Below are 19,623 nucleotides of genomic sequence, written 5' to 3'. Positions count from 1 at the left end.
TGGTCACTCTTTAAGAGTGACATTTGCTCTATTAGTGCTTCCGCCTCTTTTCATTACATGGTATCAGAGCTCGGTTGGTGATTAGGCTTCTCTTTTATCATCTTGGAACGCGTGCCTCTCAAAGTTTTTTGAAGAAGAGAAGAATAGTTGGTGCCGATGGAACGTGACTCTAAAGTGGAGCTTTCTTTTAAGCTAAATGGGTAAGAAAATCACCTAAGAGGTAAGAAACTTTGGGGTTTTGTTATGGGAACTACTCCCGAACCCTCTCTTGTTCTCACCAAAATGGAAAACGAGATTGAGAAGGCTTTAGATGGCGATGAGCGCATCAAAGCCATTAATGAACATCAATCCAAAATTGAGGATTGGGAAAGTAACCATGCCAAAATTTTGGCATGGTTCATGAACAATGTAGATCTTAAAAATTGTGCTAATATTGCCAAATTTAGAAGGGCCAATGAGGCTTGGTTTTTCCTTAAGGGTATGTATACCCAAAAGGATCTTGCTCGGCAATTTTTTTGTCAAGAAAAAATCCGTTCTACCAAACAAATGGACATGAGTGTCCGGGACTATTTTAGCTCTCTAACCCCCCTTTGGGATGAGCTTGCTCTTCTTGAGCCTAAGTGGGTTGCTCCTCAAGATATTGAGCTAAGAAGGGAACAAATTGAAAAGGAGCACTTTTTTCAATTCCTTCATGGTCTTCGCCCGGAATTTGAACAAGTAAGGGCATCTCTTCTCCATAGAAGCAAAGCCCTACCTATCGAAGACGCCCTTGCCGAGATATGTCAAGAAGAAACTCGGCTTGGTTTGAGCATTAAGAGTGATGATGTTTTGGCCGTTACTAAGCCCGGATCTAATGTTAAAGCATATAGACCTCCCCACTTTAACAAAAATAACTATGGACCTAGAAAGGGGATTATATGCCATTATTGTAATGAACCGGGGCACATAAGACCGGTTTGCCCAAAGCTTAAAGGAAAAGTTGCCGCCGTTGGAGAAGATTCTCCAAAGAAGGAAGATTGCACAAAAGAAGGAGATATCAAAGAAACTCTAAATCACATCTCCGAAGCTCTCCAACATCTACTCAAGGCTTCTCCTTCAACATCCGGGGCCGCCATTGCCTACTCTTCATCTCCTCCAGGTATGTGGATTCTAGATTCTGGTGCTTCTTTTCATATGACATCTCATAAAAATTCTCTTTCAAACGTTTTTTCCGAACTTATATCTTCTTGTGTTTCAACCGCCGATGGTACATCATTAAAAATTGAAAGTATTGGATCTCTTAATTTTAAAAACTTTTTTGTTCCTAAAGTAAGAATCGTTCCTAAAATAAATTTAAACCTTTTTCCGTATCTCAAATTACCGATCATGGATGCCAAGTCTCTTTCTCACCCAAGGATTGCACCGTGCAGGATCTCCAGTCAGGGAAGCTGATTGGGCAAGGCCATAGAAGGGGTGACCTCTATTTTATGGATTTTTTGACTCTTCCATCTAAGCCATCATGTAATCTTGTAAAGGACAAAAGTATTGGAATATGGCATGAGAGACTTGGCCATCCAAATTTTGTAAAAATGTCTCTTTTTCCGTTTTTGAACAATACTTGTAAAGACAATCACATGACTTGTAAAGATTGCATTTTTGGGAAATCTAAAGCTATTCCATTTCCTCAAAGAAGTTACTTTACCACTCGGCCATTTGAACTTATTCATTTCGATGTGTGGGGACCTTCCCCTATTTTGTCTAAAGGTGGTTTTTCGTATTACGTGGTATTTATTGATGATTTTACTCGATTCACATGGATTTACTTCCTAAGTCGTAAATCCGAAGTTTTTTCCTTCTTTAAAGAATTTCATGCAATGGTCAAAAACCAAATTTTGGGAAATCTATCTATTCTTAGATCCGATTCGGGAGGCGAATATATGTCCAATGATTTTCAAACCTATTTGAAAGAAAATGGAATTCTTCACCAACGTTCTTGCCCCCAACACTCCACAACAAAATGGCCTTGCGGAAAGAAAGCATAGGCACATAATAGAGACTACAAGAACGTTATTGATCTCAAGAAACATTCCAAAATCTTTCTGGGCCGAGGCGGTTCTAACCTCTGCGTATCTTATCAATAGAACTCCTTCGTCCTCCTTGAAAAATCTTTCTCCTTTTGAAAAACTTTACAACAAGTCTCCCGATTATAAAAGACTAAGAATTTTTGGATGCAAATGCTTTGTTTTAACCCACAAGAATGATAAACTCTCCCCTAGGGCTATTGAATGCATTTTTTTGGGATATGGCGAAAAACAAAAAGGATATCGATGTTTTGACATACTTAAAAACAAGCTTTATATTTCTAAAGATGTCACATTCCTTGAAGAGGAAAGTGGTTTTTCGCCCCAACCAAATGAAAATATCGATTATTCATTCTTATTTGACTTATTGCCTAAAGATGATCATATTGATCCTAATGAATTCCTTGGTGAAGATCTTGTTGAACATCCAAGCGATGATCAAAACTTAGAAGAAAATGGTTCAAGACAAATACAAGTCTACTCTAGAAGGAATGAAAGGAATCCTCCTTGTGCCCTTGAAAGATTTTCCCAAAATGAGTCCATCGAAGAGACTTCTCAAAGAAGGTCAAATCGAATTTCTAAAATACCAAATAGGTTTGTTTCTTATGATTCTTTTTCGCCTAATTTTCGAGCATGTCTTCTTGCCCTTCACTCTTTTCATGAACCATCTCATTACAATGATGCTAAGCAATATGCTCATTGGAATGATGCTATGCAACTTGAACTTAATGCCCTCAAAAAGGCACAAACTTGGGAAATCATTGATCCTCCCAATGGCAAGAAACCCATTGGATGTAGATGGGTTTTTAAAGTGAAAACTAAGAGTGATGGTTCATTGGAAAGATATAAGGCTAGGTTGGTAGCCAAAGGATATGCCCAAGAGTATGGGGTAGATTATGATGAAACCTTTGCCCCCGTTGCTCGAATGACTAGTGTTCGAGCTCTTATTGCTATAGCCGCAGTTAAAAAATGGCCAATTTTTCAACTTGATGTTAAAAATGCCTTTTTGAATGGTAATTTAAATGAAGAAGTGTATATGGAACCACCTCCAGGTATGGATTTAAATGGAAAAATTTTGAAATTAAAAAAGGCTTTATATGGTCTTAAGCAAGCACCTAAAGCTTGGTATGATAGGTTTAGTAACGTATTAATAAATTTAGGCTTTTCTTCTTGTTATACTGACACTGCTCTTTTTGTGAAGAGAACAGGTGACTCCATTATTATGCTTCTGTTGTATGTTGATGATATGATCATCACTGGGAATGACAAAAAGGGAGTAAATGATGTTAAGTTTATGCTAAAAGATACCTTTGATATGTCTGACCTTGGTTATTTACGATATTTCTTAGGTATTGAAGTGGCTTATTCCGAACGTGGATACATCTTATCTCAGATGAAGTTAGCTGCTGAAATTTGTACCAAATCAGGAATATCTGACGAAAAGAAAGTTGAGACTCCAGAAGTTATCAATGCAAAACTTAGACTTGAAGATGGTGTTCTTCTTGAAGATCCAACTCCCTACCGTCAATTAATTGGATCCCTCACTTTTCTATCCATCACCCGTCCTGACATAGCTCATGTGGTTCATGCAGCAAGCCAGTTTCAGCACGCACCTACCACAGTTCATATGGCGGCCGTAATGAGAATTGTGCGATATATAAAAAATACCATCTCAAAGGGACTCTTCTTATCCTCTTCCTCATCTCTTGAATTGACTGCTTTTACTGATGCTGACTGGGGAGGTAATCCCAATGATCGTATCTCAATTACGGGTCTTTGTATTTTTTTAGGAGAATCTCTCATCTCGTGGAGATGTAAGAAGCAGCAGAAAGTCTCCTTATCATCTACTGAAGCTGAGTATCGGGCTATGGCGATGACAATTATGGAAATCGTATGGCTCAGAAGTCTCCTTGCCGACATGGGCGTTCTCATTTCCACTCCTACCAAGCTCTGCTGTGACAACAAAAGTGCGATATACATTGCCAGCAATCACACCTTTCATGAACGGACAAAGCATATCGAGATGGATTGCCATTATGTTCGAGACGAATATCTCAGAGGGACTATTTCGTTACCATATGTTACTTCAGAATATCAGCTGGCTGACTTCTTCACCAAAGCGCTTCCAACTCCACGATTTATGTTCCTCCTTAGCAAACTTTCGGTCTTCTCCCCGTAAAGTTTGAGGGGGCGTGTTAAAATATATATATATATATATATATATATATATATATATATATATATATATATATATATATATATATATATACATCCGTATATATATAAGTATATGTATATACATATATGTATATATATATTATTTCTCATTTAGATAAATACCTGATAGGGGTATTCTTGTAAAACCACTTATGTATTTTTCTCTTTTTTATTTTTTCTCTTTTTCCCTTTTTCCTTTTCTTTTTTCCTTTATTTTTCCTTTTTTGAAATGACCACAAGGGGGCCCCACACTTGTAGTCGTTGGGGCCCCAACGGTCAGATTTCTGACCGTTGGGGCTCCCAACGACTACAAGGGAGCCCCCCGCCCTTGTGGTTCCTTTAGTGCTTCCCTCCTCTATAAATAGAGGAGGTCTTCCCCTCTTAAATGTATGGGTTTATACCCCTCTCTCTTCTCTTCTTCAATAATATCCAACTTATGACTTTAAGTCATTTCCATATTTGAGAGTTTTTGTGTGTGCACATTTGGTGTTTGTGTTCTTGGCTTTAGTGGTCACTCTTTAAGAGTGACATTTGCTCTATTAGTGCTTCCGCCTCTTTTCATTACAACCCATCACAACTAAAAAACCTGTACACTTTCAAGTTTTAAGTACAGAATGGGCACAACTCAAGTTTTTATGGTTTTTTCCTGTACGAAGAAAGTGAATTATTACAGTGTATGAAGAAAGTGCCCAAAAGTGAATTATTCCTGTATGAAGAAAGTGTACAGAATGCCTTCACAACTCATCACCTGTCCCCTAATGGGCACAACTTTGACCGAGTCTTTATATATATATATATATATATTAATATATATATAGCCGAGTCCCCGTGTCCAAAATTTTTGAAATTGCGCCGCACCCGTGTCGCACCCGCACCCGCACCCATGTGACATAGCATATGAGTAAGCAATGAGATCTAATGAGGATAAAAAAAACTCCCTTATTGATGGTGCATTTAATGTATTTGATGATTCTCATGATTGCACCCATATGAGCTGATGTAGGAGAATGTTGAAACTAACTGGCCACGTGGACAGCATGAGCTATATCAGGTCTTGTAATACTTAGATACATAAGAAATCCAACCAGTTGTCTGAAGGGAGTTGGATTGTCCAAAGGAACCCCATCATCAGCTCGCATCTTCGTCCCAACAATATTTGGAGTATCAACAACTTTGTTATCTAATAATCCAGACCTGTCAATGATGTCTAAAGCAAACTTTGTTTGTGACAATATATATCCTCTGGTAGAATATGACACTTTTATTCCAAGAAAGTAAGAAAACCAAGATCAGCCATTTCAAAAGTGTTTTTCAAAAACTGTTTTACTTTTTTAATTCCTTCTTTGTCACTTCATGTAATCAGAATATCATCAACATATAGAATAAGAATTACTAACATGGTTCGAAACCATATTCAGTAATAACATTGTTAAATATGTCAAACCAGGCTTTTGGTTCTTGTTTGAGCCCATACAGGGCTTTTCTTAATCTAAGCACCTTGCCTTTAGAAACCATCAACCCGGGTGGAACATCCATATATACTTCTTCATTGAGTTTGTCATTTAAAAAAGCATTCTTAACATCCATTTGAAATATATTCTAATTTTTAACAATGGCAATAGCAATAAGGGTTCTAATAGTGGACATCCTAGCAACAAGAGCAAAAGTGTCTTCATAATCTACTCCGTACTCCTAAGAATATCCTTTAGCAACTAACTTGACTTTATGTCTTTCTAAGGACCCATCACTATTGGTCTTGACTTTGAAGATCCATCTACAACCTATGGTTTTCTTCCCAGGTGGTAAATTTAGGATTTTTCAAGTGTTGGCACCTTCAAGTGCATTTAGTTCCATACGCATGGCTTTTTCCCATTCAAGAAGATCTTTGGCTTCATTGTAACAGGAGGGTTCAAAGTATAAATGGATGGCTAAAAGATAGGCTCTATGTTTAGGAGAGGAGTCATAAGAAACAAATCTATTGAGAATCCTTGGAGTTCACTCAGATCTATGAATGACAGTTTGTTCAGAGGGAGCTTCTAATGATTCGTGAACATCTTGATTTAGATTTTCAGTGGATATGTTCCTATTTCTTCTAGTGTATACTATTGGTTCAACCTTTGTTCCACCCTAAATAGAAGACTATAGAAGTTTCCTGATTATCATAATGATCATCACACCCATAATTAGAAAGTAATTTAAACAAAAAAGAATAATCAACATTTGCATCTTGTGACATACATCCTTTAAATCCACTTTCATTTTGAAACAAAGTTAACATTCCTTGAAACAAAGAGTTTATCATTTTTGACATCATAACATTTATACCCTTTTTGTGATTCAGAATAACCAATAAAAGCACAAGGAATAGCCTTTGAAGATAGTTTGTCTCCTTTATCATTCAAAACATAACACTTACAACCAAAAATTCTAAGTCTTTGATAATCAGGTTCATATTTAAACAGTTTTTCAAAGGGAATTTCATTTGATAGAGATTTTGAAAACATCCTATTTATAAGATACACTGAAGTTAGGGCAGCTTTGGCCCAAAAGTTTTTGGGAACAATCCTAGAAATAAGTAGTGTCCTTGTAGTCTCTATGATGTCTATGTTTCCTTTCTAAAATTCCGTTTTGTTATGGTGTTCTAGGACACAATCTCTGGTGCAAAATCCATTCATGTTCTAAGAATTGTTTGAAATCATTTGATAAATAGTCTCCCCAAGAGTCCATTCTTAAGATTTTAATCTTGCTTTCAAATTGAGTTTTGATCATGTTATGATAGTTTTTGAAGGATGCAAATACATCGGATTTAAATTTAAGAAAATAAATCCAACAGTATCTAGTATAATCATCAATGAACACAACATAGTAGGAGAAGCCTACTTTGAAAAAAAATAGGAGTACCTCACACATCCGAATAAACCAACTCCAAAGGCATAGAGGAGTAAAATGTCCTGTGTCCAAAAAGTAAAGATATCATTTTTCCAAGTATACATTCATTGCATTCAAAATTGTCTTTGCAAAGGTCCTTAGTAATAGGTACAAAATTTAATTTCCTTACATTTGGATGACCAAGTCTATGATGCCAAACTTTGATATCTTTTGTTTGGGCAATATTACAAAAAGATTCTTTTGGAATACAAATAGGGATGGCAGTGGGGCGGGGGACAAGGTCTCCACCCCCGCCCCGCCTCAAGATTTTATCCTCCACCCCCGCCTCCATCCCCGGCGGGGAATGGATTTTATCCTCCATCCCCACCTTCATCCCCGTTTCATGTCCTCCATCCCCGGTTCAAACGGGGATGAGGCGGGGCGGGGAAAAGTGCACATCCATCCCCGCCTCCACCCCCGGACGGGGATGGATTTTAACCTTCGTCCCCGCCTCCATCCCCGTTTCATACCCTTCATCCCCGGTCCAAACGGGGCGAGGCGGGGCGGGGCCCTGCTTTCCCCCGGTCCACTGCCATCCCTAAATACAAAGAGAGTTCATGTAGTAAAGATCTCCTTCCCTAGAACCTTCCCCAATCAATTTTCCGGACTAGCGATCCTGCACCCAACATTTGTTTGATGAGAATACGATATTACATCCGTGATCCAAAATTTGAAAGACAGAAAGTTAAGATGTAATTTTGGCATGAATCTAACTTTTGAAATATAAAACTTGTTATGTTTTGTCAAATTGTTTTTAAAATTTCCAACACCTTTTATTTTCAAAGAAGTTCTATCAACAATAGAAACAAAAGATGAATTTGAGTTAGGCTGACATTCAGATAAAATAGACTTATGTGGGGTCATATGAAATGAAGCTCCAGAATCTAGAAGCCAAGAACACATACCGGGAGTTGATGAAGATGCAATGGTCGCCCCCGATGTATATCCTTTGAGCAATGGTTGTAATACTTCCGTCAATTTTGAATGGTGGAACAAAGTTGGAGTTGCTTGAATTGTGAGATGAGAATTTAGCCATGTTGAAGAGGAAGAAACCACGATCCAACGAATGACAAAAAGATCAATGCGCTTTACGAGGCAGCCTCCATGAGTGAATACAAGCAAATCGCCCAACGACTCTGATACCATGTAAAGAAGCACTCGAATATTGGTAATAATCAAGTCTACTAAGGACTTGATAAGAGTAATCACTCACAAAGTGCACTAAGGCACATAAATATCACAAAATGCACTAAGGCACACACATAAAAATATCAGCTTTTTATTAGGAAGAATGTTCTCAAAAAGCATAAAATACAAAGGGGCATCAACCCATTATTTATACACTAGAGATGGCTGGCTAGCTGTTGGGCCAGGGAGCTGCCCAACGGCTAGTCAACCTGGTCGAAAAGGAGGAAAATAAAAAAATAAAAAGGAAGATAAATAACAAATAAAATTACAAAAAAAGATAAGATTACAACCACCTATATACGAAATATATTTGAGAATATATATATATATACATATATATATATATATATATATATATATATATTGTCAAGCATATACGTATGTACAAGAAATGACATGAAATTCTAACACTCTTGTTTACATATAATGACAATCAAAATAAGTGTATCAGCGACTAGAACAAGAGCATAATCATAATGTCACTAATGGGCAAAACAAACACACAAAAGTGTGAATAAACATGTCTTGTCTAAATAAAATGACACTTAAATAAGAGGCATAATAGGAGAAAACACAAAAGATAAGAGAGCTTGTAATGAAAACAAATTAATGCCACCGAGAAGAATAAGGATATCAATTTGAACAATCTTTTCAAATACCATGGTTTCAAAAATAGATAACCATCATAGATGAACATAATTATGAGCATCTAACATAATAATGGCCAAATAAACAAATGAGTGATACAACACACTCATAAAACCAGATATCAAACAATCGTCAGTTAGAGCCAAACTATAAGTTGACAATCTAAATTGACATAACCGAGGTGCACACAACTCACCCCCACAAAAAAACTCTGGTTCAACAATAATAAGGCCAAGAGAAATGATGCATCATATAAAATTTTATGATGGACACAACAAATGCCATAATAAGGCAATAAATACTCACGAAAATTATTTTCCAAATAAGTGGGTTCAAATATAAGAACTGATTTGAAAAAAAACAAAATTTAAAATTAAATCTAATAATGGTGTATGAAAAATTTAGACTGAATATAATGCAACCATATGCACAACGAGATGTCAATTGATGCAATCATATGCAATGTCAATATAAGCAAACTATATAGAGAGATAGCTCAATCTAGATTAACATTAAAGAGGGGCAAAACATATATAGAGATTCTCAAAGAACCATATAGAAAACCAAGTGCATATACAAGTACAACTAATCATGGATACTCACAAAGAGATCAAAAACTCATGCAATAATCTAAATAACTTAAAGTCATATATCTTATACAAAAGAAATGCATAGGAACATATTTAAGCATATATGCAAGTGATAAATTAATGCACCAAGGGCATAATATAAAAATTTATATTTTATAAATAACAAGTATGCAATAAATCAAGAGTCTTTAATCAAGAATACACAGGTCCACCAAAGATTTGATTCAAATCCCATGCAAAACATGTAAGATAATGTTCATTAAAGATCCATGAGACTAAGAAAATAACATAACCATAAGTACCACAAAAAAGAATCAACAAGAGAAACATCCAATATCATAACTATTGTCTCACAAAAGGACCATAAAAGGCATTTATTAAAGTGAATGACTCACATAAGAAATTAGGCTCAATACTTTATGCACGAATAGACAATCTTATTCATCATGTAAGGCAATCATAAGTGCACAAGGATCAAATATCAATATAAAAATTATTTATTCATAAGCTAGATCATAATTTTTAACACTTCATAAGCTACTTTTATATAAGAATAAACCAAGAGTAAAGAGAAAAATTAAACACAAGTTTAAGCAAAATTTCATAAGATCATACTTGTAAAAGACACACAACACCATTATTTTAAAATATCTCAAATTATTTTAAAATATATGATAATTTTTCAAAATAAAACAAAATATAGTTCAATAATAAATACGAACATGATTTGACATTTGTAATCATGACTTGTTTAAATAAAGCATCTAAATGCCAACAATACATGCTCAAGCATACAAGATCACATACATATATATCAAATAAAGCAAGTTTTGAAAACTAAGATTCAAACATGATTTCATAAAAACATATATATAATTTCACAAGATCAAACAAATAAACCTTATAAGATATTTAATAAAAACAAGTCCAATTAAAACATTTAATGTTTTTAGTTTTTAACAAAAATAACAAATAATTTTTTTTTCAAAGATAAGAAAAATGAGTGTTTCCACATGTATAATGCATGAAATAGATAACACAAGAAACACTCAAAGATATAAGATACATACCAGGTCAAGATTTTCCTTGAATCCAAGTCACACGATGATCATGAATCCTTAACGAAGCATGGACTCGAACAAAAAATCCCAACACCTAAACGAGGCAAAATGCCAATAAGAATTTCTTGGCTCTGATATCATGTAATGAAATGAGCGAAAGATAAATACAAGCCAAGGGCATACAAAAGCACAATGCAATGTGCACAACCACAAGTCCACTAGGGACAACACAAAAGCACAAAGGCACAACACAAGTACTAAGTACATACAAGACATCAAAGAACTAAATAGAAGAACACAAAACATAAAAACTATTCATCTTATTGAGCATAAATGCTTAAGAGAAGCATTACATAAAATGATGACAAGAGGTCCCTTATATACAAAAAGGAAGATCCAAAAGGGGGCTCCCATAGAGTCATTGGGAGCTCCCAATGGCTATAAATATAGTCGTTGGGATGCTTCCAACGACTCTAAGGGCAAAAGACCTTAATACCCTTGGTCTTTGAGATAAAGACAATCACAAAATAAAAATAAATAAAAAAGAAAAATTTGCCCCTAGAGGACAGAACCTATTACAAGAAAAAAAGACAAAAATACCCCTAAAGGATATTTACCTATTACAGTGATAAAGAAATATATATATATATATATATATATATATATATATATATATATATATATATATATATATATATATATATATATTGCATACATACATCTTAAGAGCCCTTTAATGGCCTCTATACAAATGAGGAAATTGGCCCTCACGAGGTCTTTAAAATTCAAAAAATAAAAAATATGATTCCGCCCTTTTTAAAGTGCACCGAAGTTGTATCGTACGATACAGGGTTGTACTGTACAATACATCTGATGCGTAAAAAATACACTCGTATCACGATAAGAGTGTGTATCGTATTGAAAAACATAATAGTAATGACATGTATTGTATGCTATGGTACAATACTTACAACATTGGTTCTAACGGTCGTAACTGCACCGACATACATATCTTGAGTTATTTTGATATATCTATAAGGGATATGTTTCTTCCTTAACATAGACTAAATTAAGTTCCTTAGACTCTGTCATAAGCTTTCTCCAAATCTATGAAAACCATATGCAAATTTCTATCTCAAATAAGTCTCAATCATGATAGTCTAGGTGAATAGTCCATGGGCTTATTGCTCAAGCTCAACATTGTTTAGGTTGAGCTAAATAAATTATAAACCAAATGCATAAAACTTGAAATTATGGTGCAAAAATACCAGTCATCAGCAAATATTGTTTCATGCAAGTTCAGCCAAGAAATGCTCTCATGGTTTGATATCATACTTCCCTAATACTTGCAAACATAACTAATAAATCAGTCAACCTAGAAGAAATTCCAGCTCCTAACTGAGAAGAGACTCTTTATGACAAAGAAAACAGCCTCAATTACAAAATGAACAGACAAGAAGTTTATTTTTCAATCCTCTACTTAAAGCTAGCTCAGATGGCTGTGGGTGTAAAAATACAGGTTATCACCAAGCACTAGTTCATGTAAGCTCAGTGAAGAATGATCTCATGGTTTGAAATTATAATGTTTCAAAACTTGGAAACCCAACTAATAAATCAGTCAACTAGAAGAAACTCCAGCTCCTAACAAAGAAGAGACTCTGTTATGACGGAGCAAACAGCCTCGACTTCAAAATGAACAATAGGACTCAATCAAATCTTTTCTTTTTTAATGTTCGGATTAATACTATCTCAAATGGTTGTTGGAGTCAAGGAACTTGAACCTAAACTGGAACAACTAATAAAAAAGTTGACTCTGAATGTGCACAAGGGAATTTGGGACACCTCCATCAATTTCAAACATTTCAATGTTCTTATAATAAATTTGTAAAAAAGCACTGTGAACATGCACATTTCAGCAGACCAAGGTTAATATTTTCAAACTTGTGATGTATCTAAATTCTAAAACATACCCATACTACAATAGTCTCACTCCTACCATGCAGGGTTGCTTCAATTTGATCATCTAAAGTCAACATACTCATGAAGAGTAAATGTGACAATTGATGAAATATCCACTGCACATTGATAGCAGAAAAGAAAAATCATACAGGAACAGGATAAAAGCAAAGATTACTGACAGCTAGCTATAATCAGTAGAAAGGCTAGCATAAACAGAAATCTGATAATTTCTTATTAAGAAAACATTAATGTGTATTCTTAATTGAATCAAATAACAAGATTATTTAGAGGACTAATATTAAGCAAATAAAAATAATAAGCAAGTAAATGTGGAATAAGGCACAATAATATCTTACCAGAAACAAGAAAAAATGGCATTTGAGGACAACTATGAACATAAAAAGTTGCAGGACCAAAAGCAGGTGTCAAAAGGCTCAGACAGAAAAAGACAGCATGAGCCACTCCATGACCTAAACCACCAGCTGCATCACAAAATACAGCAAAGCCCACAGTCAAGGTCATTAAGAAAATTACACAAAAACATTACCATTAGAAAATCTTCAGAAGAAATAGAAACATGCACTTATGCAATATGAAAGGTGATTCTTGTTTTTCAACCAATCACTTCATTTTCAGAACTACAAGCAACTTCCGCCATTAATTTTGTTGTAACATGTGAATCACAGTTTTCTCCTGCTTAGTAACAAAAGAAATAATGAGCAAGCCTACCTATAGTATAGCCATTCTTAGTCAATTCTCTTCTACCATGTCTCCAATGACAACACCCACATGGTGAGTAGAACTTGTATCTATCCTGAATAGGACAAACCTCTAAAGCTTCCTTGAAGTCTAAATCTGTGAAAGCAGGTCTTGGAGCTTTGGGCCATATGGGCACATGCATATAGGTTTACAAGGACCTTTATTGTAACGACCCCAATTCAACCCCGTGAAAAGTGGAAACTTTTTTTTTAAACAATTGCGGAAACCAAAACACAAGGATCCGAGGACTCACGGACTTAACAACTTTCAAACCACAAGTGATTTTTACATTGAACAAACCAATCAAATAACCAACTTTATTAATCAATAAATCAATGTCTGATAACAGAATTAATATAATGAATATAATCTAGAGCCACACTATTAAGAAAATATCAAAACTAGTCACGCGATCTCGCAGGCTCCCCGTGGCAGTCATTCCCATCACTGAGGTCCAGGTCCTGAGAAAATCATTAGAAATACTAGGTAAGAATCAAAGATTTTTTATACGAATTCCTCTAAAAATTCAAATAGGCAAGAAAGAGCATAAATCAAATTCATGCAAGACATTCAAAGGAATATAAAAATAGCAATCTCATAATTTATTTACCATTCAAGCATTTAAATGTAAATACCATGCAATAACAATTTCTCACGTGAAACAAAACAAGTAAGAATACATGAACTAATGCAGAACAGTAAATATGCATAAACAAATTATTAAATTATTATCAAAGTTCTCTTTTGTGTGCATGTCCCTATTAAATATACACAATTTTAGTTTCACTTTTCATTAAACTTGCGGATACTCAAAACGGGCACTACAATTCTCGAAATGCAAGATAGGTACTCAGTTGTAGCTTAACACAATTTCTATTTTATTACTGGGTTTCAGACTTGTCCCTCGACCGATATCAGGAATCAACATCATCCATCAGAACATTAGAAATCAACATCTGACGTTGGGACACCAAAGAAATCAACATCCACTGATATCACTTTCTTGGTATATCAATAACAACAGTTGTGCCTACAATACCACCCTCAGGCAAAGTGACTGAAAACTCCCTAAACCGTGGACGGGAGGCGAACCACTATATCGAGTTTAGTGGCACAAACGCACACAGAGTTTTAGTATCCTCACAGTTTTTCCAAAACCGTCATCCAGGATTCCCACACTGTAGAAGAAATATCCAGAAAGAAAATTAATTACACCATTTATCTCTTTTATCATATTAACAAAATCAAGTTTTTTACACAAGAACTGTTTTGCAAATCAACATGCAAAACCCAACACGGGACCTGGCATGTTATGATTTTAACAATGCAATTAACTTAGAAAGCAATAATTTCAAGAATGAATTTTGCAATGCATAAACACTAATCTTAGAGCAACACATGCTCTTGGCCCACGTGGCCTACAGTGGTTCACATATGACCACTGATGCATCTTATGCAAAACCCTCAGTGAACATGCACACCCACACAGTTACTTAAACATGTCCACAATGCGCTTCCATTCACATAACAAGAATGTACATATAAGACAAATTGCATATGCATACGAACAAATGCTTACAACATGCATTATTTCATGATTCATTTTATGCATAAACTCTCAAATATGCACATGAACATCTTCATGCATACATCGAATTACATTTCATAATTTTCAATATGTATGACCTAACATTCGCAACCTACCAATGAAATGTATGCCATGCCCAATCAATATTCAATACATGCATCACCTTGTACCATGTCAAATATAATCGGTTTGCACACAAACAAAGGTTGGCAAATCTGGTTCTGATTTCACGTGTAACAAGTGGCAAATCTAGTCCAGATTGCGCATATATAACCAATAGCAAATCTGGTCCAGATTGCACGCATATGTAATCAGTAATAAATCTGGTCCTTAAACAATTGTAAAACCATGTACATCAACATGCTGTCATCAGCATGTCATGGCTACATTATTGGGAACAACAACATGCTGGAAAATAAATTACTGATGCATATTTATGCAGAGAAATAACATAAACACATACAGTTATTCAAACATAGTTATTTTCGAAATCATTTTCAACCGTCATTGATTTTCTGCACATATATAAACACAGTTCGATGACAGTCTTGCAAACATAGTTATTAAAATCAACATCATCGTGTAAACCAGTCTGATCAGCATGTATTCGAGTCTGATCAGCACCCAATAGAGCATGTATTCGGGTCTGATCAGTCACCCAAAAACTGCATGTGTTTTGGGTCTGATCAGTACCCAATACTGCATGTATTTTCGGTCTGATCAGTACCCAAAAACAACTTAACTTTCAAACCACAAGTGATCTTTACATTGAACAAACCAATCAAATAACCAATTTATTAATCAATAAATCAATGTCTAAGAACGAAATTAAAATAATGAATATAATCCAGAGCTACACTGTTAAGAAAATATCAAAACTAGTAACGCGATCTCGCAGGCTCCCTATAACAGTCATCTCCATCACTGAGCTCCACGTCCTGAGAAAATCATTAAAAATACTGGGTAAGAATCAAAGATTCTTTGTAGAAATTACTCTACAAATCTAAATAGGAAAGAAAGAGCATAAATCAAATTCATGCAAGATATTCAAAGGAATATAAGAATAACAATCTCATAATTCATTTATCATTCAAGCATTTAAAAGTAAGTATCATGCAATAACAATTTCTCACACGAAACAAAACAAGTAAGAATGCATGAACTAATGCAGAACAGTAAAGATGCATAAAACAAATTATTAAGTTATTATCAGAGTTCTCTTTCGCATGCATGACATTATTAAATGCACACAATTTTAGTTTCACTTTTCATTAAACCCGCGGATACTCAAAATGGCCACCACAGTTCTCGAAGTTCAAGATAGGTTTTCAGTTGTAGCTTAACATACAATTTGTATTTTATTACTGGGTTTCACACTTGTACCTCGACCGATATCAGGAATCAACATCATTCATCGAAACATTAGAAATCAACATCTAATGTCGGGACACCAAGGAAATCAACATCCACTTATGTCACTTTCTTGGTATACCAATAACAGCAGTTGTATCTACAACACCACCCACAGGCAAAGTGGTCGAAAACCCCCTAAAACCGTGGTCAAAAGGTGAACTACCATATCGGCTTCAGGGGTCTAATCGCACACGAAGTTTTAGTATCTTCATAGTTTTCCCAAAACTGCCATCCAAGATCCTCATACTGTAGAAGGGACATCCATGAAGAGTGTAATATCGTGTATTTTTCACAGTTAGTTAAATTTGAGATTTTTAAAAATTTGGCTAAGTTTGAGAGAAAAATCGTTTGAACCTCGATATTAGACCGATGCTTTTGAATCTGGGCTTGGCCCAGGTCTCCTCAACTAGGTCTAAACGAGCCACTTAAAACGTGAGAAAAAAAATTAATTTTTGACTTTTAAATTCAAGTAAAATTAGAGCAAAATTCAAAATTCAAAATTTGATATTCGTGTAATATGTCATTGGATGCGTCTCGAAATGCCGAGCGCAACGGTATGTTACTTTTTTGAATTCGAGTTCTGATTGGCCCAAAATCGTATTTTTTTTAAAAAAAAAAAGCAGTTTGTCAAACTGGATTCGGAGTTGGATCGGATTGGATCCAATGCTTATGATCCGAATTAATATGGATTTGGACCTTATCCAAGACCCATATTAATCTGGATTTGATCCAGATCATAATCCAATTTCGTTTTGGATTTAGATTTAGATTTTGGATCTGGATCCAAATCCAAATCCATGCCCAATGATTTTTCAAGATTTAAATTCATTTAAAAGCTTTAAATTCATTTAAAAGCTTTAAATTAGAAATAATTAAGGTTAGGAAGTCTCCCAAATTAATTTGGCTATTTTTGAAAACTTTTAGATAATTATTAATTATTTAATACTAAATAATTAATTAATTTTATTCAATTTCAAATTTTAATTATATGAATGATTTGAACTTCTTAAAGGAGGTAGAAAATTTTGGAAAGGGAGGGTGAGAGAATCCTCAAAAGAGGAAACTCCCCATCTCCAGCCCATCTAGAAAGGCCTGAAGAAGGGAGAGGGCATCACCCCCTCTTGGCCTATTTAAACATCAAAAAAAAATAGGGAAAGAAAGAGAAAGCGAAAAAAATAAAGAGGAGAGAGAAAGAGAGGAGAAGAAGATCAATTTTTCTCCATCCACGTTTTTGAGCTTTCACCACTGTTTTTGGGTGATTTGCATCAAAGGTATGGGTTTCCTCTCTTGAATCAAGTGAGAAATTGATTATAGATTGGATTTTCATGCAATATTTTGATGAAAATCCATGGAAAAAGTGTTTATATGGATGTTTTCTCAAAAATACATGGAGGATGATCCATGAATCTTCCTCCATGGTTGTATTCTAGATTCTTTTCATCTTTTCAATGAAATAAAATTTTGTACATGATACAACAAAAAAAATTTTGATGAATATTGATTTCCATGGATATTCCAACGCATGAGCGGTTGAATGCATGTATTAAAAGAAAAAAATATATATATGTAAACATGTATATTTCAATAACAGTTGCATAGGCATGTGAAAAGTTAATGTATACTAGATTCCGATCACGCCCAAGAATGTATACCTCACATGTCTGTATGAAAGCATGCATATGGAAGCATATTCCATGTATGAATCTGTCATGCCTAAATGTAAGTTTGATCATACATGCATATTTGTGTAAATATGTATATGCAAGCATACCTAAGTATAGATTTCCACATGCTAATGTATTTGAGTGAGAATATGCATTGGAATATGCATGCATTTAGAGGCCCCAGAAAAATTCCTGTTAATGCTGGCCATGTTCTTTTCTTTTTTTTATAGCCGTTACCGGGCTCGATGATAGCCCAGCCGAGCAGGCTCGGCTGGCCTGTCATAGCTTGGCAGACCAGCACAGGTGCAGCCTGTGCAGGGTTGCTGCCAGTATGTTCTGTAAAAAAAGGGGGGGTTTCTTTGAATCTGGGCTGACTGGCAGCCCAGCCGAGTGACACTCTATAATACCCGTGAATTTTATCGGCTAAATAAACTTGAAATTTATGTCCTTGGGGCAAGGATAGTTTTTATTATTTTATGTGTTATTCTTATTCGGATATCGGATATTTTGTTTGAATCTTAGATATCGGATCACTAAATTTGATATTTAATAATAGATTGCGGTCAAATAGATCAGATCTCTGGTATTGGATCCTAAATATCATGATCAAATTTGATATTGGATCGAGGACAAATTGAGTGGATCGGTGGTGTTTACATCGGATTTTTAATAAGAAAAATTATATATCGAACTTATAACACCTTATGGGGATTCGTAATAATCTATGCACCGTTCGGATCCTCAATATTGTATTTGGATCCTGGACATCGAAGATTTAAATATAGTGTGGATCCAATTAAAATTAATATGTTTGAATCCATAATAATTTGTTGGAATCCACGATAGTGTAATTTGGATCCCTATTCAAAATTTTAAGGATTAACACCTTAAAAAACTAAAAGAAGATCCGATGGATCCAGATAGGCTAAGAGTGGACTCAAACAAATAAGAAGGTCGCGGGTCACGAGTCCGATCGACCCACACCCGTATGTGTAAAAGAAAATCACGTTAAAAAAAAAAAGAAAACCCTAAATAGGGTTTTCGTTTGCCCTTATGAGAAGCGGGGCGGCTGCGTGAAGCCCTCCTTCACATCGCAGCCGATCAGGCTTATCCCCCTCCTCTCACGGTTTTCGTAACCATCCCCTCTCCCCATCTCCCTTTATTTATCTGGTCCTCCTCTCCTCTCGACCCTGCGCTCCTCCCCACTCGCCTCCCTCTCTGTAACGCCCCAAAATTTCAAACTTGTAAACCTTTCAGAAAAAACAGACAAGAGACTAAAAAGAAATCTCTTTATCTTAGAGATGGTTTATGAAATCAATGGAAGACTATTCTTTTGTTAATTTCAGAAAGGCAAGCTGACAACCTTAGGGGCGTTAGCTACTTGCAAACACTTGGAAAAGTCACTTTCATTTAAGTTCTCCAAATAGTACAAAATTCGGATATCCCAAGGAAAATCCGTTACAAAAACCCAAACAATCAAGACGCGAGCTAAGAGTAGGAAGAAGAACGTCTTGAAGTCATCTTGCTATCAAGTCATAGCCCGTGGTG

General features: G+C 35.3%; 1 protein-coding gene across 2 annotated transcripts in view; it reads right to left on the bottom strand.

Moving 5' to 3' along the window:
- The window catches only part of LOC149833415 (gamma-secretase subunit APH1-like), an 89,976-nt gene that overhangs the window by 9,513 nt on the left and 60,840 nt on the right, over positions 1 to 19,623 (bottom strand). For both annotated transcript variants that reach the window (XM_090015103.1, XM_090015102.1), the window contains one exon: positions 13,008 to 13,133. In XM_090015103.1, the coding sequence (XP_089871229.1) occupies positions 13,008 to 13,133 (126 nt within the window). The remainder of the gene's footprint in view (positions 1 to 13,007; positions 13,134 to 19,623) is intronic.

The sequence above is a fragment of the Nuphar pumila genome, chromosome 7 (genome assembly GCF_984573655.1).
Source record: "Nuphar pumila chromosome 7, dmNupPumi1.hap1.1, whole genome shotgun sequence".
NCBI classification, from domain to species: Eukaryota; Viridiplantae; Streptophyta; class Magnoliopsida; order Nymphaeales; family Nymphaeaceae; genus Nuphar; species Nuphar pumila.
This window is presented reverse-complemented; position numbering and strand designations above follow the sequence as displayed.